This window comes from Protopterus annectens, chromosome 5.part0, assembly GCF_019279795.1.
Source record: "Protopterus annectens isolate FY-2018-M chromosome 5.part0, PAN1.0, whole genome shotgun sequence".
Classification (NCBI taxonomy): domain Eukaryota; kingdom Metazoa; phylum Chordata; order Ceratodontiformes; family Protopteridae; genus Protopterus; species Protopterus annectens.
In genome coordinates, this window is record NC_056735.1 from 658,980,386 (window position 1) to 659,003,486 (window position 23,101).

The following is a 23,101-nucleotide window of genomic DNA, read 5'->3' on the forward strand; positions in this document are numbered from 1 at the left end:
GCACTTACACTATTGAACAGGGAGCAGCATACCTCTCAATTTCTTTGATTAAGGTCTATACACACTGAGCAGAGTGGAGGAGAGGTGTTGACTACAACTGTTAGCTGAGATATGCAAGTATCCTGTTTTTTTTCAATTATTTATACTGATTATTGTTTCTGTGTTGTTTCTAACTACGGTGGTGGTGCTGCGGTAGCGTTGCCGCCTCACAGTAAGACGTTGCCCTGTTCGATTCTCAGAGAAAGCGTCTTGTGTGTGGAGACATGCGTGAATGGGTGTACCTTCGTTGAAGGTTGTGCGTCAGGGCTGGCAATTCGGCACGTAAAAATCTACTGCCAATCATTAGCATACTGGAGTTCCTCTGTGGCGACCCCTAACCGGGAAAAGCCGAAAGACACAACAACATACTGATTATTGTTTCTAGCAATTTATATATAGCACTTTTTATTGCCTGCTGCACAGTTTTTGTGTGTATTTTTATTGCTATTAACTAATCTGCATGGGTAACTGATTTGTTTGCAGTTAAAAAGGCATTCTGTAGAGTCTCATTGCTCCTTTATCTGTTTAAAAACTTTCATTTTGTGGCTTTCTGTAGTGCTTACTCTCTGTAGGATAATAGCTTTAGTATTCCCACCCTCCCTGTTGGTGTCCTGCTGTTATACTTGATGGCTTTGCAGTTGCCCGCCCCTACTGTAAATCTGATCTGGGACACTCCTCCGAGTCTAGTGTCATTAGCTCATTCTACCTAATACAGAGAGAACATTTGATAAGGCCTTCTGTTTCTCTTTTTCCCTTTCAAAAAAAAAAATATTTTTTTGCCTGTATCTCCTTGGTTCTGACTGTGATTCTCAAACATTTTGGAAATATAGAGTATATTTTAGAGCGTTTATTATAACTGTAATTGCCTTAATATTGCTACAACTCAAGTGCTCTAGGTTGCACTGCATCTGAAGTGTTTGTGTGTTTTAGCTGCTTTTCTGTATATATACACTTCTCTGTATATGTAGACTAGCTACTTATTCTGCTGTGTTACTGCTTCTTAAATCGTTTTTCAGTTGTGCACTTGCCTTGCTTCATATAAAAAGTTTTAAATTGCTAATTTTGTAGAGTTTTAATTGCATTTACTGTTTAGGACTACACACTCAAGTGTGTTAGCCTTTTCTGTGTTTATTTACTGTATTATTGCATTGTTTAGCCTGTTTCAACAAAAAACAAACACTATCTTGTTTGCTCGTTTCCCACCTTTTCTAGCCAGTCCATATCACAGGCTTTGCTTGTCTCAGGATTTTATTTTCTGTGCTCAGAGCTATCCAGTCCTTGCTGTGGTAGTGGGAAGTCCTACTGCTTACCAGTGGGACTGGTGAGCATTGTACTGCCTATCTAACACTAGAGGAGTGGTTTCCAGCTCTGAAATTGTAATTGTATTAGCCTTTTTGGGCTGATCTCTATCCCTTTCAACTTTCTGGCTTAAAAGCCATGTGTTTGCACATTTTTCACATCGTGCAGCACTGCAAGGCTACATTTAAACTATTCCAGGTGCCAGAAAGTCTGCTCTTCAAATTTTCCTTTAGAACTAGCTGGTTTCTCAGTAGTAGCACTAAAATCTGAACCCCTTTGACTAGCACTTGCTCTAGAACCTGCTGGAAAGCACTAGGAAGCCTGAAACTGATTCAAGCACTCAGCTCTCCTTGTCAATAAGGAGAAATTAATCATAGGTACTAAACAGCCTATAATTGCAGAGTACCTTCCAAAGGTAAGAGAAAACAGCTCTTAAACTTTACAAAAAAGCACCTGAACAGGCATGTCCAAGGATCAGCTTCCGGTGATTTCTCCTGTCCACCTGGTGAATCTGGGCATACTGGGACAGTGTGGCAACTGCCTTATGTACACAGACAATCCTCTCCTCCTACCACCCAACACTACAACCTGCGAGTGATGCACTTACATAGCCAAACTGGAAGCTAAGCTCTCTCTGGCCAAGATTGTGCTAGACAGTCAAGAGGAGAAGGTTAACACCTGCATTACACCTCAAGCAACTCATAGCCCTTCAAAATCCACACCATCAACACCCACACATAACAACACTAAACCCACATATGCGGAGGCCCTTAACATTAACCTGCCCAAGCAACAAGGACCTCCGAAGCCGAAACGCAAACAAACACCAGTCACAACCAAAGTGACACATAGCTCACAACACCAGTGTGCCACCCAACAACAGCCCCTAAGGCAAGACAATGTACCCAACACTTTAGTCATAGTGACTCTATAGTCAGGCACACTGATGTCCCACTCACCAGGCTGAACAAGGAGAAAATTACAGTCAGCTGCCTGTCAGGTGCCAGGATCTGCCACATAACGCATGCACTCAAGTCACTCCACAAGTAGAAATACGACTCTGTCATTGTCCATGCTGGAGTGAATGACTTGAGACGTACCTCCCTGGACTACATGAAAAGAGACATGGAAGAGTGCTTGGATCATGTGACCCAGGCAGGTATGACCCTAGCCCTGAGTAGCATCCTGCCTTCACCCAGTATGATACCACAGTATAAGGACAAAATGATTGACTTCAACAATTGGCTAAGCTTCTGGTGTCATTCAAAGGAGATCCAGTATTTGTCTGCCTGGGAAGACATGATCGACAAACCATGATGCTTTGCCAGAGATGGTCTGCACCTGTCACCCCTGGGATTCAGGTTACTGGCTAAAGCTCTTGCCACCCCTATAGTGCCTTTTTTAGGCAAAGTTCAAAGGATAAAACCACCACTGTAACAGATACAAGCATGCAAAATCTGAAGGTAATGCTACTCAATGCTAGAAGTCTAAACCTCAAAATGCACTCTCTCGAGGCACTCCTAAAAATGGAAAAAATCGATATCTGTGCAGTAACTGAGACCTGGTTAAAGGCTCCAGAGAGCACCCCTGCAATACCAGGCTACAATTCATACCACACTTTTCGGCCCCAAAACCAAGACCGAAACACTAATGGTGGAGGAGTGTCCATATTCACCAAGGATATTCGCACCTCCAGGCTAGTTGCCCAACACAGTGCATCTGAAATTCTCTAGGTGCAACTAACACAAGGTAAGACTGCAATCCAAATTGTACCATGCTTCAGATCCCCCACCATGCCCCAAGATTCTCACTACACCTTTCTAAATATACTGGAAAATATTAAGATACAACCAAACACCCTAATACTGGGTGATTTCAACTACCCTGCCATTAATTGGGAAAACTACTCTGGTACCAACTCCTTTTCCCAACGGTTCTTGGAATTCATAAATTCCAATGCACTGGATCAACTAATCCATTGCCCCACCAGGGAAGCCAATATCCTGGACCTGGTCATTACCAACATGGGAGATAGATGCTCCACACCAGTGGTCACCCCCTCACTGGTCAGGTCTGACCATAAGCAAATCACCTTTAATGTCCACATCCCACCCCCACCCCCCCAGTAAGGAAACCTCCTTAAAAAACTTCTCCAAAGCCAACTTCATGCTACTGAAGTCAGAAGTGACAAACTTCACAACACCCACGCAGACGGGATCTGGAAATTCGACTGCAGAATCCCACACTAAGGCACTGTACAAGCACATCCACTTGTGCATGAATCATGCCATCCCAAATAGAACCAAGATGCTCTTCTCCAAAAAAAGGAAGCCAATCTGGTAGTCCCCTGCTATAAACAAACTATACAACAGAAGGAAGAAACTGTTGCAGAAAAGAGGAAAATCCCAGGATGCAAAAAACTCCCTCACCAGCCTCGGTAAGAAGCTAAGATCCTTCATAAAATCCTCAAAAGCTAGTTACAAAAATAAAATTGCCAAAGATTCCAAAGACAATCACAAGGCATTCTCTAGTTATGTCAAGAATCTAAATAGCAATGCTCAGATCTGCTCTGAGCTACAACAGAATGGCATTAAATATACTGATCCCAGGGATATTGCCAATATCCATCCTGGCAGATCAATTTAGTGCCAACTTCACACCCTAAAGGGCCCATCTCAATACCAAACGATTGCCAAATTCAGATAACCACGGCCACACAGGTAGAAACCGCACTCTCTAAAGCTAAGAATACAGCATCCATGGGACCAGATGACATCCCAGGCTGTGTACTACATGAACTACAAAATGAACTGGCACCTCACTTAAGTGTCTTGTTTAATCTTAGCCTCACCTCAGGCTTTGTGCCCACTGAGTGGTGCACAGCTACAGTTATCCCGCTCTACAAGGGAGGATCCGCCTTGGATCCCGGGAACTACCGTCCCATCAGTCTGACAAGCCTGATCTGCAAGGGCATGGAACGCATTATCATGGAACTTATAAACAAAGACATTGGCAACCTTCAAACACTGGACCCCACCCAGTTTGGGTTTGTGAAGGGCCAATCTTGCCTCCTGAATCTGATTGACTTCTTTGAATCAGTCTCCAGAGCTGTGGACGAGGGTAAGGTGGTCCACACAGCCTATCTGGACCTCGCCAAGGCCTTCGACACCATCCCCCACTCTGGAATCATAGATAAACTTACTAAGCTGAGCATAAATCCATACATCACTTGATGGGTTGCCAGCTGACTTACTGACAGAACCCAGAGTGTAAAAGTAGCCGACTCCAAATCCAGCTCCAAACAAGTGACAAGTGGAGTACTTCAGGGTTCAGTCCTGGGACCACTCTTGTTTGGCATTGGTACTAATGAGGAGCTTTGTTTGATATAGATAGGTATTATGTTCCAGAGTATGGGAAGTCTCTGAGACAGGAATTTATCCCTCCAGCATGTTCTGTTTATTGTGGTGACAAGGTTTAGGTCCCTAGAGTGTGTAGCTCGGAGGGATTGGGATTTCTTTACGTGGAGCATGTCCAACAGCGTTGGGTTTGACATAGCTCTGTATGTTAGGCAGAGATCGCCTCTGAGTAGGCGATATGCGACAGAGTAAAGCTGGAGTTTTTTTGAGACGGTCTGCGTAGGGCATCTGTTTGAGGCCGGTAATCCTCTTTGCAAGGTATTTCTGTGGCCTTTCCAGTTGTTGTAGATATCTTGTGAGGTACATACCAAAAGGGGCGTTATACTCTATAATGGGTCTAATGAGTGATGAGTAGAGGGGAACAATGACCTCTTTTTTCCTGGATGAGAAACCTTTTATGATGAGGTGTGCCACGTAGAAGGATTTCCTGACCATTGTGGCGATGTGATTATCAAAGGAGAGACTACTCTCCACCTGTGTCCTAAGGTCTCTTATCATACTTTCGGTGTTAAGTAGACTACCGCCTATGTGGTAGTTCATGGGTGCAGAGTTTTTACCAAAAGGGATGACAATGCACTTTTTGACATTGAGCTTGAGGCCATGGCTTTGACACCAGGCATCTGTCTCAGTGAGGCCCTTTTGTAGTGTGTCCACATTGGTAGGAGTTTTGATTATGGCTCCTAGTTTACAGTCATCTGAAAACTTTGTTAGCCAAAGACCTTGTGTGTTATCCTGTACTTCAGAGAAGCAGATAACAAACAGGAGAGGACCTAGGACTGAACCCTGTGGTACTCCACTTGTCATTGGTCTGAAGTTGGATTTAGAGTCTGCTAATTTCACAGTGTGGGTTCTGTCAGTGAGCCAGTTGGCAACCCATCTTGTGACATAGAGATTTATACCTAGTTTAGTGAGTTTATCTATAATTCCAGAGTCGGGGGTGGTGTTGAAAGCCATGGCGAGATCTAGATAGGCTCTGTGAACCACCTTACCCTCATCTACAGGTTTGGTGACCGCTTCAAAGAAGTCTGTCAGGTTTAGGAGACATGACCTGCCTTTTACAAACCCGAACTGGGTAGGGTCCAGAGTTTGGAGATTACCAATGTTATTGTTTATAAGTTCCATGATGATACGTTCCGTAGCCTTGCAGACCAGGCTCGCCAGGCTAATGGGGCGGTAGTTCCCGGGGTCCGTGGTGGCTCCCCTTTTGTGGAATGTGATAACAGTTGCTGTGCACCATTCAGTGGGCACAAAACCTGAGATGAGGCTATGATTGAACATGGTACTTGGTGGGGTGCCAGTTTGTTCTGTAGTTCATGTAGAATGCAGCCTGGGATGTTGTCAGGTCCCATGGATGCTGTGTTCTTGGCTTTGGAGAGTGTGTTTTTTACCTGTGCAGCCGTGATTACAGGAACTTTGCATTCGTCTGGTATAGTGATAGGCCCTTTAGGGGATGAGAGAGGGGTAAAGTTAGCACTGAACCTATCTGCCAGGATGTTGGCAATATCAGTTGGTTCTGCATATTTAGTGCCATTGTGCTGTAACTCAGAGCAGATCTGAGTTTTGCCATTGAGATTCTTGACATAGCTATAGAATGCTTTGTGGTTGTCTTTAGAATCGGTGGCGATTTTCTTTTTGTAACTAGCTTTGGAGGATTTTATGAGATATCTCAGCTACTTACTGAGGCTGACCAATCCAATCATGGGATTTTACTCTTTTTTTTGCAACAGTTTCTTTCTTCTGTTGTAGAGTTCATTTATAGCAGGGGACCACCAGATTGGCTTCCTTTTTTGGAGGATAGCATCTTGGTTCTGTTTGGGATTGCACGATTCATGCACTTGTGTAAGTGCTTTTAATGTGCAATTGTATAGGATTCAGCAGTCATACCTCTATTGTCCGTCAGCATGAGTGTCTTGAAGTTTGCCACTTCTGTCTTAAGAAGCGTGACGTTGACTTTGGAGAATTTTTTTATGGTAGTTTCCCTAATGGGGGGGCGGGGTTGGGATGTGGCTGTCTAAGGTGATTTGCTTGTGGTTGATCTGACCAACAAGGAATTGACGTCTGGTGTGGAACACCGGTTGCCCATGTTGGTAATGACCAGGTGTAGAATATTGCTGCCCCTGGTGGGGGTATGGATAAGTTGATCCAAGGCGTTGGAATTTATTAATTCCAGAAAAAGTTGAGCACAAGAGTTGGTACATGAGTAGTTTTCCCAGTTAATGGTGGGGTAGTTAGGGTGTTAGGTTGTACCCTAATATTTTCCAGTTTATCAAGAAGTGAGGAGTGGGAATCGTGGGGCATGGTGGAGGATCTGTAGCAAGCTACAATTTGGATTGCAGTCTTGCCCAGAGTTAGTTGCACTTGGATAATCTCGGATGCATTATGCGAGCAACTAGCCTGGAGGTGTGGATATCCTTAATGAATATGGACACACCTCCGCCTTTAGTGCTTCGGTCCAGGTTAGGTGGCTGAAAGGTGTGGTATGAATTATAGCCTGGTAATGCAGGGGTGCTCTCTGGAGCCTTGAACCAGGTCTCTGTCACTGCACAGATGTCGATGTTCTCCATTTTAAGGAGTGCCTCGAGTGAGTGCATTTTGAGTTTTAGACTTCTAGCATTAAGTAGCATTACCCTCAGATTTTGCTTGCTTGTACCTGTTACGGTGGTGAATTTGTCATTTGAATCTTGCCTAAAAAAGGCACTATAGGGGGTGGCAAGAGCCTTAGCCAGTCTCCAGAATCACAAGGGCGACAGGTGCAGGCCATCTCTGGCAAAGCATCATGGTTTGTCGATCATGTCATCCCAGGCAGACAGATACTGGATCCCCTTAGAATGACACCAGAAGCTTAGCCAATTGTTGAAGTCAGTCATTTTGTCCATGTACTGTGGTATCATTCTGGGTGATGGCAGGATGTTGCTCAGGGCTAGGGTCATACCTGCCTGGGCTACAAGATTGGACAGCTCCTCCATGTCTCTTTTCATGTAGTCCAGGGAGGTACGTCTCAGGTCATTCACACCAACATGGACAATGACAGAGTCATATTTGTACTTGTTGTGGAGTGACCTGAGTGCATGCGTTGTGGCGGATCCTGGCACCTGTAACTTTCTCCTTGTTTAGCCTGGTGAGTGGAACATCAGTGTGCCTGACTATAGAGTCACCTATGACTGGAGTGTCGGATACGTTGTTATGCCTTATGGGCTGTGGTTGAGTGGCACACTGAGTTTGTGGGCTGTGTGTCATTTGGTTTGTGTTGGGGGGGTGGAGGTTGCTTGCGTTTCTGCTTTGGAGGTCCCTGTTGCTTGGGTAGATTTTTTTTGAGAGCTTACGCGAATGTAGGTGTGTGTGTTGTGTTTCTATGTGTGTGTTTTGGTGGTGTAGGTTTTGAGGGACTATGTGATGAGTGTGGTGTGGTGCAAGTGTTTACCTTCTCCTCTTGGCTATCTAGTCCAGTCTCGAGTGAAGAGAGCTTTGCTTCCAGTTTGGCTATATAAGTGCATCTCTCACAGGTTGTAGTGTTGGGTAGTAGGAGGAGAGGGTTGTCTGTGTAAATGAGGCAATTGCTGCATTGCCCTAAGATGCCCAGATCCAAGAAGAAACCACAGTATCTAGTAAAAGCCCACACATACATACACAGAAGGACATGCATCCCCAGCCCTGAATCAACCTAGAGAACCAAGAGCTTTGAGGCAGTGGTGCTAACTGCTACACCCCTGTGCTGCCCATTGCCTAAGTATTCTACCACTAAGTTTTATCTTTTAACTGTTTCAGCTTTCTGTTAATCTTTTAAAAAACAAACATTGATGCAAACTGACATGATGCCTGGCTTCTTCATAGGGATTTTGCATTTAAAGCATCTCATCAGGAGTCCATTTCCCAGTTGGAAATTAATTTTGTGTTGACATCTACTGATATTCCACCATCTTTCCCTGGATATTGTTTTAGTCTTTGAAGACACGTTTCCTTGGGACTGATGCAACAGCCTGTATATTGTCTGAATGATATGTTTTATGGTGTGAACAAACTTTTTTGCTGTCTTTCCAGAATAGGAGTTTAAAGATCCTGAGGTCCTGATGTTACCTTTTAGCCTTCATTGAGTGTGCTGTACTAGTTCTCCTATGATTCTGATTCCTTTATACATTTTTTTCTAAGTACTGCAAATTTGTATTTTTGAAAAATTAATTTCTATTTTTAAAGCGTACAACGTTTAATCACTCCCAGGTCAGTGGCATCACAAAGTGCACTTTGGTATCTGTGTACAGGAAGCGGGACAGAAAGAAAGTGAGAGGCAAATATGCCATGCAGTGTGTCAGAGGTGGACTAGTATCAAAGCCTGTGTAATTAAAATAATTAAGCTTTATCAGTGGTTTCACTCACACGCACACAAACGTGAGTGTGTCTGTAAGAGCAAACATTCTTTTTTTCTTTGTTTTTCAGCTTGCTGGATGCTTTGCATGCAAGATCAGAGTACAGTGGGGTCTGGAAATTTGCCCTTTCCCCATTGTTGTGCAGTCGTGGAGTTGCTTTACTAAACAGGAGGTTTTGGGAGTGCAAGGGGGGTTTGCAACCTTCCAAAAAAAAAAATTTCTCTTCAGTCTTCTCAGCTTTGTTCTAAAAAGATTGCTTTTTTGTGCTTGCTGTTACAAGTGTTCAGTATTTGATGAGAGACAATCACACACACGTATATGTGTGTGTGTGTGTGTGTGTGTGTGTGTATATATATATATATATATATATATATATATATATATACACACACACACACACACACACTTTATTTATTTATTTATGCATATTTTTACCCTGCTGTAGGTTACCTCTATCAGCTCCCTCATGCCCAATTGGCTCATTCTTTCTCCTTCACTGAGGTGAAAGTCAACTGAGGAGGTCTGTCATTTAGACAGCCATTGGGCAGTTCATACTATTTCTTTTTCTCCCTGGCCCTAGCTTCACACACACAGCTAAGCACTGTAGGAGGAGGCCTGCAGTGGGGTGTCCTCGAAGGACACCCTATCACATCTGCAAGAGACATTCAGTTCAAGCAGCCTTGCTGCTTCCAGCATCCCAGAGTATGAGCGGTGGTCTCTTCAGTCTCCACCATAGAGGTGCCCCCCCCCCCCCGAGTGTGAACGAAGCCTTTCCTTCCCCATGAGTGGTGAAGGGGGCCATGCGACTTCACTCATCTCCTCCCCTGTGTAACTCCCTCAGTAAGGGCGCCTTCTCTTTTCACAAAGAGCCAGGCTTGGTTTCACATATATTTTTACTTTTTATTTTCTCAGTAATCTACTTGTCATTTTAAGACCATTAACTCAAGCAGAGGAATTTAGCAATACACATCAGTTTTCAGTCATGAGGTTTCAGATTAGAGTTCACCATCTATAGCTAATTTGATTCCAAGATCAGGTGAAAAAACTGAATTGAGTAGTTAAGTGGCAAGCATGAAGCATTTGTGGCAGTTATAAGGGTTACATATAAAGACGTAAGGAGATGCTTTTCCATTTCCACCATTAAAACAAAGACATTACACATAGAACAGGGTTAAGGCTGTTATGTAGTTAAACATTTCCCTGCAGGTTTGTTTGGTTGGGGACATATAGCGAAAGTGAAATTCTGCTTTAGACAGTTATGACTGTCACAAATTCACTGAAGGCACAGAGCGGCATGCAGCTCCAGTCCCAGCTTAGGAAAATGAAGCAGTGTTGCAGGCCCTCCACACACACAGCATGCGCCAACTGGGAAAAGCTACCTCAAGCAAACAGTATGGTGACCAGATTTCACAGGTCTGCAACAGGTTTGACAAATGGTTTTGATTAGACACTCTGGGCAAAAGAGAAGGCATGAGACATTGCGACAGGTCCACCACAGAGACTGGACCACCTGCACTGAAGTGCCTTACTGAAGCTGAGGAGTTTTTGTTGTCATTTGCTGGCCTGGGAGAGCAGCCTGTCATACTTGGGTGGCTTAGATGTGAGATCTGGGCTGACAGTAACAACATTTGCAGCTGGGAATGCTCTAGATTAGTAATGTCCATTACAGTACATTATTGCGGAATTCACTGCTTTTGAAGGGAAGGATTGGCAAAGGCCCACCTGCTTATTTATCTTTCTAGGTACAGCTGATCTGTATCTGCAGCAACCTGAACATTGAGTGTTTGTCAGCACATACTATAGTAATAGTTTAATAAGTAGTACCGTTCTTGCCATGAGGTTTACAGGAACATATTTGTGTTCCTATTTTCTTGGGTTCCACTGGCATGGAGGTTCAGTACAGCAGGACAACATAGGGTTGGTGACAGAGATGGCAACATGTAAGTAGTACACTGGCATAGTGGCACTGTCTGCAGCACTGCAGAGGGAAGAGTCGCCTACATGCACCATAACAGAAGTCTCTGAAGAAGTGCAGGCTGAACACACAGCCTCAGAAGGTCATAAAAGGCAAACTTCTACCTTATAATCCCTCACTGTCTCCACCTTTGTCCTTAGCTTGTAGAGCATCAGAAATGTGCACTGTCTTAAATGTACATACCCACTACAGGGGATAGATGTCGGGGGTGGTTAGGCATCGCCATGACTCTAGGGACATGACAGGCCATATTAGTTGTCATTAACCAAGTACAATCTTCTGCAACCCATAGCATTGTGGAGATGATGAGTATGCTCAATGCATTCTTGGGTGATGAGCAACAAGTGCTTAGTAACATGGTGTATAGGTCCAGGGAGCAGACAGTGCTGCTGAGGGCCCTGGTGGCAGTGTTGTCTCTGCCTTTATGAGACATATTGCAACTTCCCACTAATCTACCTCCAGAGGCCTTGTCTGTGGAGGAGGGGGCAGGATGCAGGGAGGTTAGACACAGACTGTCCCATTTTAGGCTGCTGAGACCATTGGAGAGACATACTCACTATCCACTGTGGTCACACAGCCTGCTACACCCAATTATGCATGTTGTCCAGGTCATGCCTATGCCACTTCTATGGCTCAACACCTGGGATGCCTCATCTGATTATATGTACGTGATACCATAGATGTTCTTCGTGTTTCACTGTTGCAGTCATCACACTTGGGTTATCTGCCTGCAGGTAGCCCTCAGTCGGGCCAAATACCAGAGTCTTGGGATTTCTGCGTCTGATGCTGTCACCTCTTCCATGACGTCAGGGGTATAAAACATGTAGCCAATGCCATTACAACAGCTTTTCTTGCTGCGTGGGAGCCCGAAGCAGAAGCAGTTCGCAAGTGCTGGTCGTTCGCTACCTGAAATTTTCGTTTTTCGAGTTTCAAACCTGAAGTCTTTTAAAGCTAAGTACCCCATTAGGGATCCTTTTTTCTTGCTCTAACCGATGTCAGAAAAAGTTAACAATTGTCTTACCTGTGGAAAGCAAATACCTCACAGAGATTTTCATTCATTACTGCGTCATCTGTTTAGGCCCAGACCATAACGTTCCTCGCTGTAGGTTTTGTGCTTTGTTTAATGCCCAAACTATTCATCGTCTGGCTATCTTTGTCAATAAATTCTTTCCCTCTCGTTCTCTGTTTTCAGAAATGGCTTCCATAAGTCATCCGACTGCCGATCTTCCAAAAACAGTAAGGATAAAGACAGAGACAGACCGCATAGGTCCAAAACTGCTGACAACGCTTCCATTAAGCTAGTCGCCAGTTCATCGGTACTCAGTGAGGCACTTTCGCAGCCCCTGATACCCGCATCAACAGATTCCCAGGCCTTTGCTGAGACCCATTCGGAGTCCGGTATGCCGAGATATGCTTCTTCGACTGTGGAACCTGCGGATGTCTCTTCCTTGGATGGGTCCGGAGCCTTCGTGCAGGCACCAGCTTCTGAGGGTGTATTCCAACCTTCCGATGTTCGCATTAAACCGACAGCTTCGTTTTTGACTAAAAATACTGAGTTTCTCAGGCCCAGAGTTTGCACTGCGCCTAGAAAATCAATGACCAAAGCACATGCTCAAGCTCCCTTGCCACAGAAACAAATTCTTAGAATGGCTGAAGACCTTATAACTTTAATTAGGGGAAGCCAGCCTTCCCCCTCTAAAACACCAAGAATTGATTTTCCTTCTGAATCTTCAGACCATGAGTCCGATGATTGTGATCTCTCTGATCACCAGGACATACCCTTATCTACCTATGAGAACTCAGATGCAGAGGATTCCATACTCTCTGCCTCCCCTCCAGAGCTTTATACAGATGGGGTAAGAAGGTATATACCTCTGCAACTCTTGCCATCAGGGCTTTGAATTGTCACATGTTGAAGTACCAGCAGCATATTATAGAACTAATTAAACAAAAAATGTTGTTGCTTTCAGATTGTACAGAAAATAAAGATTTACAACAGTTAATGCATTCTGCAAACCAAGTTAGTAAACATACTTTGCAGTGTGGTTTTGATGCATTAGAAGCTTCCTGCAGGGCTGCTGTTATTGGGTCTGTACTGAGAAGGCATGCTTGGCAGATTTCTTACAGGTGCAGCCACCTAGATTCATTAGGCATTGGCCTTCTAAAAACTGGTCCTTTCCAGTCCCTCCCAGGCATTCTCAGTCCAAACTCAGGGGCAACAGGCCACCAAGACTACAGTCTCAGGGTATGCAGAGATCTAAACAATGGAGTGCTCCCTCCTTATGGAAAAAGTTCACAATGACTTGTCTATCTTCCTTCCCAGCAAAGCCCAAGTACTTGCACCCCTAGGAGGAAAACTCGCCCTGCATGCACAAAACTGGATGTCCATTACCCAGGACCAATGGGTCCTAAACATTGTATCCCAGGGATACAGATTCTGCATCCACTCACTGCCAGCCCCAAGCTGGGTTCCAGACCTTCCTCCAAACCAGTGGGCAGAGGCTCAAAAGCAAGTACTTTCTCTTCTCAGTATCATGGCTATTCAACCAGTGCCAATAGAGCAAAGGGAACAGGGTTTCTACTCCAGACTATTCCTGGTGCCCAGAAAAGAGGGCTCTTGGCACCCTGTCCTAGATCTGTCAATTCTCAACACCTTCCTGAGGGTCCCAAAATTCAAAATGTTGACTCTGCAACAGCTTCTTACTATGCTGCCAAGGATGCCTGGCTAGTCACCCTCGACTTAAAAGAAGCTTATCTGCACATCCCCATAAGGGAATCTTGCAAATGTCTACGTTTCAGGGCAGGCTGTATGCACTATCAGTTCTCTGCACTTCCCTTTGGCTTATCTACTGCGCCCAGGGTATTCACAAAGTGCCTGGCTCCAGCCATTGCATACTGCAGGCAGGCAGAGAAATAGTCAAATTTACCCATATTTGGACGATTGCCTAATTCAGGCGGACAGTCAGGAATTGCTGCTTCAGCACCTGGCATTTATAAAGAGACTTCCAACTTCTCTGGGGTACACCATCAATGAAAACAAATCACAACTGGTGCCCAACCAAAAGATTGTATTCCTGTGAGCAACCTTAAACACAACTTCCCAGATGGCATTTCTTACTCCAGAAAGTCAGGCTTATTTGACAAACTACTTCAAACTAATGGCCACCAAAACCCAGCTATCCGCAAGAAAAATACTGCAAGCCCTAGGGTTCATGGCCTCATGCATTCTACTAATTCCATATGCAAGACTGCATATGAGGAAACTTCAGTGGTGCTTAAAAAGTCTCTGGTGTCAACATTCTCAGGACCTGGAAACACTGATTCCTATCATTCCTTGTCTAAGGCAGAGTTCCTTTGGTGGGCAGAGGCATGCAACCACAACAAGGAACTTCCTTTCACTCAACCCCTCGCCGCCCAGTCCCTGACAACAGACGCATCAGACTATGCGTGGGGAGGCTCACAGGGCAGGCAAATGCATTCAAGGCAAATGGAGCCCAGAACAAATTCCCCTGCATATCAATCAAAAAGAAATGTTAGCTGTACAGAATGCTCTGACAGCCTTCAAATACCTTATCAATCCAGGACAACTCCTGATAAAGACAGACAACACCACAGTTATGTGCTACATAAACAAGCAGGGGGGATCTCATTCCTATCCTCTCTGCAGGTTAGCCATGGCCCTGTGGAACACAGCCCTAAACAACCAAGTGCACCTGCAAGCTCAATTCCTGCCAGGCAAACAAAATTCACTGGTAGGCGACTTAAGCAGAAATCTACTGGACCCACATGAGTGGAAGCTGGAACCCAGTTCATTCATACTTCTAATCTACAGGTGGGGGACTCCAGAGGTGGACCTCTTTGCCTTCCCCAAAATCATCAGTTCAGCATATTTGCACCTAAAATCCCACAGCCAAGTGTGGAAACTGGATGGCCCTATCCTTTACATGGGAAAACCTCTCAATTTATGCCTTTACCCCTCTGCCCCTCCTCTCAAAAGTACTACTCAAGGTCAAACAGGACAGGCCAAGGACAATCCTTATTGCCCCAGTCTGGTCACGCCAGCACTGGTACCCACTCCTACACAGTCTGACAGCAGTGCCACCCTGGCACCTACATCAGACCCCCTCCCTGCTATCCCAGCAGGAGGGACAGTTTTTGCATCCACAGCTGCAAACCCTGAACCTTGCAGCCTGGCTTATCCCCTGAATACACCACCAGCAACCCTCAGCAAACAGGTGCTGGACATCATCCTTGAGGCCAGAAGGCCTAGTACTAGGAATTCATATTCAGAAAAGTGGAAAAGATATTGTTCTTGGAGCCAGTCTCAAGGAAAGGACACAGCTGTGCTAACCTTACCTCAAATCCTAGATTTCCTAGCAGAGCTACTCCACAAAGGCCTATCCTTCTCATCAATTAAAATTCATGCCTTTGCCATTTCAGCTCACTACAATACTGAGCCACTTCTATTTTCTCACCCTCTCATCAAACAGTTCCTAAGAAGAGCTAACAATTTAAGGCCCCCGAGGAGAGCTCCCACCCCTGCCTGGGACCTTAACTTTGTACTAGAGAAGCTCACGGTTCCTCCTTTTGAGCCTGCTGCTACAGCAGAGTTAAAATTCCTCTCTTGGAAAACAGCCTTACTTCTAGCCATCACTTCAGCAAGAATAGTGTATGAGTTACAGGCACTAATGGCTGTGGAACCCTTCATTATTTTCCATGTGGACAGGGTTTCCCTCAGGACTAACCCATCATTTATGCCCAAGGTGATATCCAGTGTGGCTTTAAACCAATCCATCCATTTACCAACTTTTTTCCCTAATCCTCAAAATAAAGGGGAAAGGATTCTGCACTCCTTGGATGTGCACAGACAGCCCAGGTTCTACCTTGACAGAACTAAACCTTTCAGAAAATCTGACCAGCTGCTAGTCAGCTTCGCTACAGGGGCAGAGGGCAAGGCCATTTCAAAGCAAACCATTTCCAAATGGATAGCACACTGCATCCATTTCTGCTACAAACACCATGGAAAACCTACCCCACAGGGGATCAGAACTCATTCCACTAGGGCTACCTCAGCCTTTACAGCATTCCTCAGGGGAGTCCCCTACCCTGCAACCTGGAGTTCTGTACACACCTTCACCAATCATTACCGCTTACCTATTTTTTCTAAATCCAGAGCTGGATTTGTCACAGCAGTCTTCAAGTCCTGCTAGCCAGCCCCAATACTTCTTCACTGCCTCCACCCTTCCTCAGCTTTGGGAATCAACCCAAGTGTGATGACTGCAACAGTGAAACATGAAGAACATAGTACAGTTGTGTACACTTACCATAAATGTAGATGTTCGAGTGTATTCACTGTTGCAGTCCTGGTTACCCTCCCTCCAGCCCCCTGACTTTTCTATCTTTCTACCTATACTCTTTTTGCCCATATCTTATGGCAATGCTATTTACTTTTTACTGGAGGTGTTCCACACCATGTAATTGCTTTCTATTTTGGGGGCTCCTGACATCTGGGGCAAGAATAATGATGTAATGGAGTCTGCTGCATGTTTTATACCCCTGATGACCTGACGTCATGGAAGAGGTGACAGCATCCGATGGAGAAATCCCAAGACTCTGGTATTTGGGCCGACTGAGGGCTACCTGCAGGCAGATAACCCAAGTGTGATGATTGCAACAGTGAATACACTCAGACATCTACATTTATGGTAAGTGTACACAACTGTACTTTCTGCCCCTTCCCTCTCATAAGTGAGCCCACAAGTTTGCCTCCCCTACCCTGACAGCTTTGTGAGTAGTGGTGCTCATCAGGATCAGCACATGGTACACCCTTTAGGATGAATGCTCATGGTTCAATGGATGTGATGGTGCATGCTCTAGGGCACATCTGGCGTCACTGGCAGCACACAACAAGTAGTACATGTGGTCTGCTTACCATTTTAATGGCACCTCTGCTTCTAATCCTGTTTATCTTGCCTTTGTGTGCAGCAGTCAAGTAGGTGACTTTGGTGGAAATCCAGTAGCAGGAACCTTTGGTATAGGTCAGACATGTGCCATATATGAAAATCATGGGAACTGCTTAGGTGGTATTTGGGTACATTATAAATATGCTTTGTGCATTACAGTGCACCTAGCAATTAGTGGAGTAGAAGACCCTTTCTGTTGATGAAACACAGTTTGTTTGGAAAAGGTGGAACACTGATGACAATGTCTGTGCAATCAGTGTCTCCCAAAACCTTAGGGAAGCAGGCAATGTTTAAAAATACACGTATATTGATGGTTCTCTTCTCTGCAGTCCTGGGGAATCAAATATATTCCTCCTTATGCTGCAACATAATTTCAAGGAACTGGTTCAGAATTCATGAAGCTGTTACTTGTGAAGTCCCTATCATGTTCTCTGTAGGTCACTGAAAGGTCTCTGTGGCTAGGATAGTTAAAGCTACACTTTCCTTAGTACCTATATGAATGCCCGTACCACATATCATCCTTGATTCTGTTCATGGATGACTAGTTCATCAAGATCTCATACAATCTCCTTGTTCACATTAGAAGTAGTCCACAGTTTGCTGGTTACTCAGCTGGTGATATGTCAGGCACTCTCAACCTCATCTGTTTGTATGGATTACTATGCTGTCAGGATGGCCATTAACCCACGCTGCTGAGCTATAGCTACTACACCTCTGTGCACCACTTCCCCTCACTTAAAATATGATTTATAGTGTACAAATCAAGTATGTTCTGCTGTAAACTGCCCATTTTTGATTCATTTCTTTTTGTGTGTGTCATTTTTGCTTTTTCATTTGCATGGAATCCCTCATTTCCTTACCATTGTGTATGCCTTAGCATGGACTGTATACCACACTGTTTTGGCAGTTGCATGACTGCACCGTCTCTCTCTCTCTCTCTCTCTCTCTAAATCACCCACATCTTGCATATTGTGCTACATGTGATAATTTACACTTCATGATATATTAAACATCTATGAATCCTGGCCTAAATGTAGTTAACAGGGAGGTTCTTAAGTACCTGAATGGGTAAATGGTTGAAGGAAGTTCTAATGATCTGGTAGACTCACTGGACAGTTATTGGTGGTTACTTTGTATACTTGTGTATATTTTTTTGTGTATATTTTCTTGTGTACTTGCTATACCTTATCAAGTAAGTATAAAGTTGGTCTTTTGCTAAAGAATTATTTTTCCTTCCAGGTCTGGGACTTTATTACCAATGATTAACGACCTTCAGAAGAGCATCCAGCACCACTTTGAGGATCTCTCTAAACTGTAAGTATTGTAATACTCTTTCCGGTTTGCCAGTACAGTATTCCTACATTGATTTATCCTTGATAGCAGTGTGGTATCTTGCATTGCCCCTGCAGTCCCAATCATATGCATGCTGTAGGTGGCGATACTTTGGCAAGATGCATGCTACATAGGTAGGTACTAGGCTATCTGCCCGAAGGCATTTATAAGCCTAGCCGGAATGTGTTGGCTTTCGCCAACCCCTTGGATTAGTTCCCTGTGCTTCTGTCCAGCAGAGCCATTGAAGTGATCCCTGGGGTAAACTGTCAGTTTCCCTTCCACTTGTCAGGGTTTCTCTTGAAGAGGGTTAGCGAGGAGCTCTGCCTAATGTAGATTGGAATCTTGTTCCAGAGCATGGGAAGTCTCTGGGACAGGACTGGTTCCCTCCAGCACATCCTATTTATTGTTGTGTTGAGGTTTAGATCCCTGTGGTTTTCTTTAGGTGGAGCATGCCCATCAATTCTGGGTTGGTCATGGCCTTGTATGTCAGGCAGAGATCACCTCTGAGTAGGCGGTATGCAACCGAGTACAGCTGGAGTTTTTTCAGTTGAGCTGCATAGGGCATTTGCTGGAGGCCAGTGATCCTCTTGGTGAGGTACTTCTGTGGTCTTTCCAGTTGTTGCAGGTGTCTTGTAAGGTACATCCCAAATGGGGCATTGTTCTCTGTGATGGTTCTGATGAGTGATGCGTAGAGGGGGCCCAATGACCTCTTTCAATCTAGATGCAAACCCTTTTGTGATTAGGTGGGCCACATAGAAGGATTTTCTAATCACTTTGGCAATGTGATTATCAAAGGAGAGGATACTATCTACTTGGGTCCCCAGATCCCTTATTATGTCTTCCGTATTTAGGAGGCTACCACCTATGTGGTAGTTTGTGGGTACTATGTTTTTCCAAAGGGGATGACTATGCACTTTTTGGCATTTAGCTTGAGGCCATGGTTTTGACACCAGGTATCTGTCTCAGTGAGACCCTTTTGGAGGATGTCGGTGTCAGCCGGAGAGTCAATTATAGCCCCTAGTTTGCAGTCGTCTGTGAACTTGGTCAGCCATAGTCCTCCTGTGCTAGCCTGTACCTCTGAGAAGTATATGCTGAACAGGAGGGTTCCTAGGACTGAGCCCTGGGGAATTCCACTTGTAACCGGTTTAGAACCAGACCTAGCTCCCGCAACTCTTACCATGTGGGTTCTGTCCATGAGCCAGTTGGCAACCCATCACGTGACGTAGGGGTTTATGTTCAGCCTGGTGAGCTTGTCTGTAATACCTGAGTGGGGAATGGTGTCGAAGGCCTTTGCGAGGTCTAGGTAGGCTGTGTGGACCACCTTTCCCTCGTCTATAGCCTTGGTGACTGTCTCAAAGAAGTCCACCAGGTTTAGGAGGCATGATCTGCCCTTAACAAAGCCGAACTGGGTAGGGTCCAGTGTTTGGAGGTTCCCAATGTCTGTTAATGAGATCCATGATGATGCGCTCCATAGCTTTGCAGACCAAGCTAGTCAGGCTTATAGGGCGATAGTTCCCGGGGTCTGTTGTGGCTCCACCTTTGTGGAGCGGAATAACCATTGCTGTGCGCCACTCTGTGAGCACGTAGCCTGTGGAGAGGCTGAGTTTAAACAGTGTGTTTAGCTGAGGGGTTAGTTCATCTTTGAGCTCGTGTAGGACGCAGTCTTGGACACCGTCCGGTCCCACTGATGCTGTGTTTTTGGCTTTGGAGAGGGCTGTTTTAACCTGAGGGGCAGTACATTCTTCTGGTATAGTTATGGGCCCTTTTGGGGGTGAGGGGGGGGGTGAAGTTTGCACTGAAACTGTCTGCCAGGATGTTGGCTATATCGGTCGGTTCAGTGTATTTTGTGCCATTCTGCACTAACTCCAAGCAGATCTGAGAATTGCCACTTAGATTCTTGACATAGCTAAAGAATGCCTTGTGATTATCTTTGGAGTCCATGGCAATTTTTCTTTCGAAGCTAGCCTTGGATGATTTTATGAGGGAACGTAGTTTCTTGTTGATACTGATCAGGGATGTCTTCCCTTCTTGGGATTTTACTCTTTTCTGTACTAGTTTCCTCCTTCTATTGTATAGCTTGTTTATGGCAGGGGTCCACCAGACTGGTTTCCTTTCCTTGGAGGAGTGAGTCTTGGTTTTGTTTGGGATAGCACGATCTATGCATTCTTGTAGGTGCCTGTAGATTCATTAGTAAAGGATTTTACAGCTTGGACAGCGTTATCCTTTAGCATGGAGGTTTTGAAACTTCCTACCTCGGTTTTAAGTAACGTGAAGTTTGCTTTTGAAAAGTTTTTCACGGTGGTTTCTTTGACTGGGGGTGGTGGTGTAATGTGGATATCCAGACTGATAAGTTTATGGTCAGATCTAATCAGCGAGGGGTTGACCTCCGGTGTGGAGCACTGGTCGCTCATGTTGGTGATTACCAGGTCCAATATGTTGTCACCTCTGGTGGGGGTGTTGACCAGTTGATCCAGGGCGTTTGAGTTTATAAATTCTAGGAAATGTTGGGCAAGGGAGTTTGTACTTGAGTAGTTCTCCCAGTTAATGTTTGGGTAATTGAAATCACCCAATATCAGGGTGTTTGGTAGGACCTTTATGTTTCCCAGTGTTTCCAGGAATGTGGACTGGGGGTCCTGGGACATGGTGGGTGATCTGTAGCAAGCTATAATTTGAATAACAGTTTTGCCCGTTGTTAGTTTCACGTGGATGATCTCTGAAGCATCATGCTGTGCCACTAACCTGGAGGTGTGGGTATCCTTGATGAATATGGATACTTCCCCATCTTTTGTATTTCGGTCTGGGTTTTGTGGCCGAAATGTATGGTATGAGTTGTAGCCTGGTAGTGCTGTTGTGCTCTCTGGAGCCTTAAACCAGGTTTCTGTTACTGCACATATGTTGATTTTCTCCATACTGAGGAGTGCCTCGAGTGCGTGCATTTTGAGGTTTAGACTTCTGGCACTGAGTAGCATTACCCTCAGTTTTTTGTTACTTGTGCTATTTACGGCGGTGGGTTTGTCTTTTAAGCCTTGCCTAAAAAAGGCACTATGGGAGTGGCAAGAGCCTTGGCCAGTATTCGAAAGTCTAAGGGTGACAGGTGCAAGCCATCTCTAGCGAAGCAGCGTGGCTTGTTGAGCATGTTCATCCCAGGCTGACAGACACTGGATCCCCTTTGAATGACACCAGAAGCTTAGCCAATTATTGAAATTGATAATTTTTCTCTATACCATGGTATCATTCTTGGTGAGGGCAGGATGCTACTCAGGGTCAGGGTCATACCGGCCTGGGCTACGTGATCAGAGAGCTCCTCCATTTCTCTTTTCATGTAGTCCAGGGAGGTATGGCTCAGGTCATTCACACCAACATGGACAATGACAGAGTCATATTTGTACTTGTTCTGGAGTGACCTGAGTGCTTGTGTTATGTGTCGGATCCTGGCACCCGACAGGCAGCTAACAGTAACCTTCTCCTTGTTCAGCCTAATGAGTGGCATGTCAGTGTGCCTGACTATAGAGTCACCTGTTACTAGTGTGTTGGGTATGTTATTTTGCCTTAAGGGCTGTGATTGCATGGCACACTGGTTTTGTGAAGTATGTGTTTCATGGTTTGTGTTGGGGGGGGTGGAGGTTGCTTGGATGTCTGCTTTGGAGGTCTCTGTTGCTTTTGCAGATTTTTATTTAGAGCCTCTGAGTATGTTTTCGTGTATTTATGTGTGTTTTTTGCTGGTGCTGGTTGCATAGGTCTATGTGAGACTGCTGGTGTGATGCAAGTAATTCTCTTCTCCTCTTGACTGCCTGGTCCAGATTTGGATTGAGAGAGCTTAGCCTCCAGTTTGGCTGTATAATTGCATCTCTCACATTAATGTTTGGTGGAAGGAGGAGAGGGTTGTTTGCGCACATGAGGCAATTGTAACATTGCCTCAAAATGCCCAGATTCACCAGTTGGACCTGAGAGTACACCTGAAACTGACCTTTGGACATGCCTGAATAGGTACAATGAACTGTTTTACTGATTGGCTGGTAAGGTCGAGTAGAGAGCCTTGGCCTTCTCTACAGTATAAGGGGGGGGTCTAGTGCAAGGGTCTGCAACCTGCTCTGGAGCCACATGTGGCTCTTCCACCCCTCTGCAGTGGCTCCCTGTAGCTTTGAAAAATAATGGCCACTCTACCACACAACACGACACACACACACAGAGCGTGATAAAGTGATGGACTTTAAATACTATTCTTATAAACTTATAAACTTGCTAGAAAAACGTGATTTCTGTTGCTATGCATTCCACACACACAGTGCGATTGAGCGATCCCCTGGCAGCAGCAGAATCTCCCGAAAGGTTTCCATACCTCTCAGTCTTTCCACAAGAAATTTGGACAGAGCCACAAAGGGGAAGAAACAAACAAAAACAGGGACGGAGTTTAAATATTGCTCTTATAAACTTAGTTCTTTTATATTTAGAATAATTATATATAAAATTGTATACGCTGTGTTATCTTCATTTTTGGGGTCAAATAGGGTTTCTGGCTCTTGATGAATTTTATTTGGTGGGAGAGTGGCCAAAAATGGCTCTTTTGATAGTGAAGGTTGCAGACCCCTGGTCTAGTGCTAAGGTTTATTAGTGCTTGCTATGAGTTTTGAGCAAGTGCAGGGATGGGAAGTGAATGGTTTGAGTGCTTAAGTTGAAAGTTTGTCTAGTTCCAAGGGAAAAATTGAAGAGTAGACT

General features: G+C 44.8%; 1 protein-coding gene across 1 annotated transcript in view; it reads left to right on the forward strand.

Annotated features, from left to right (window-relative positions):
* Window positions 1-23,101, forward strand: part of LOC122802737 (periodic tryptophan protein 2 homolog) — a 723,301-nt gene that overhangs the window by 614,704 nt on the left and 85,496 nt on the right. Inside the window, exon 20 of the mRNA XM_044072502.1 lies at window positions 18,293-18,367. Within this exon, the coding sequence (XP_043928437.1) occupies window positions 18,293-18,367 (75 nt within the window). The remainder of the gene's footprint in view (window positions 1-18,292; window positions 18,368-23,101) is intronic.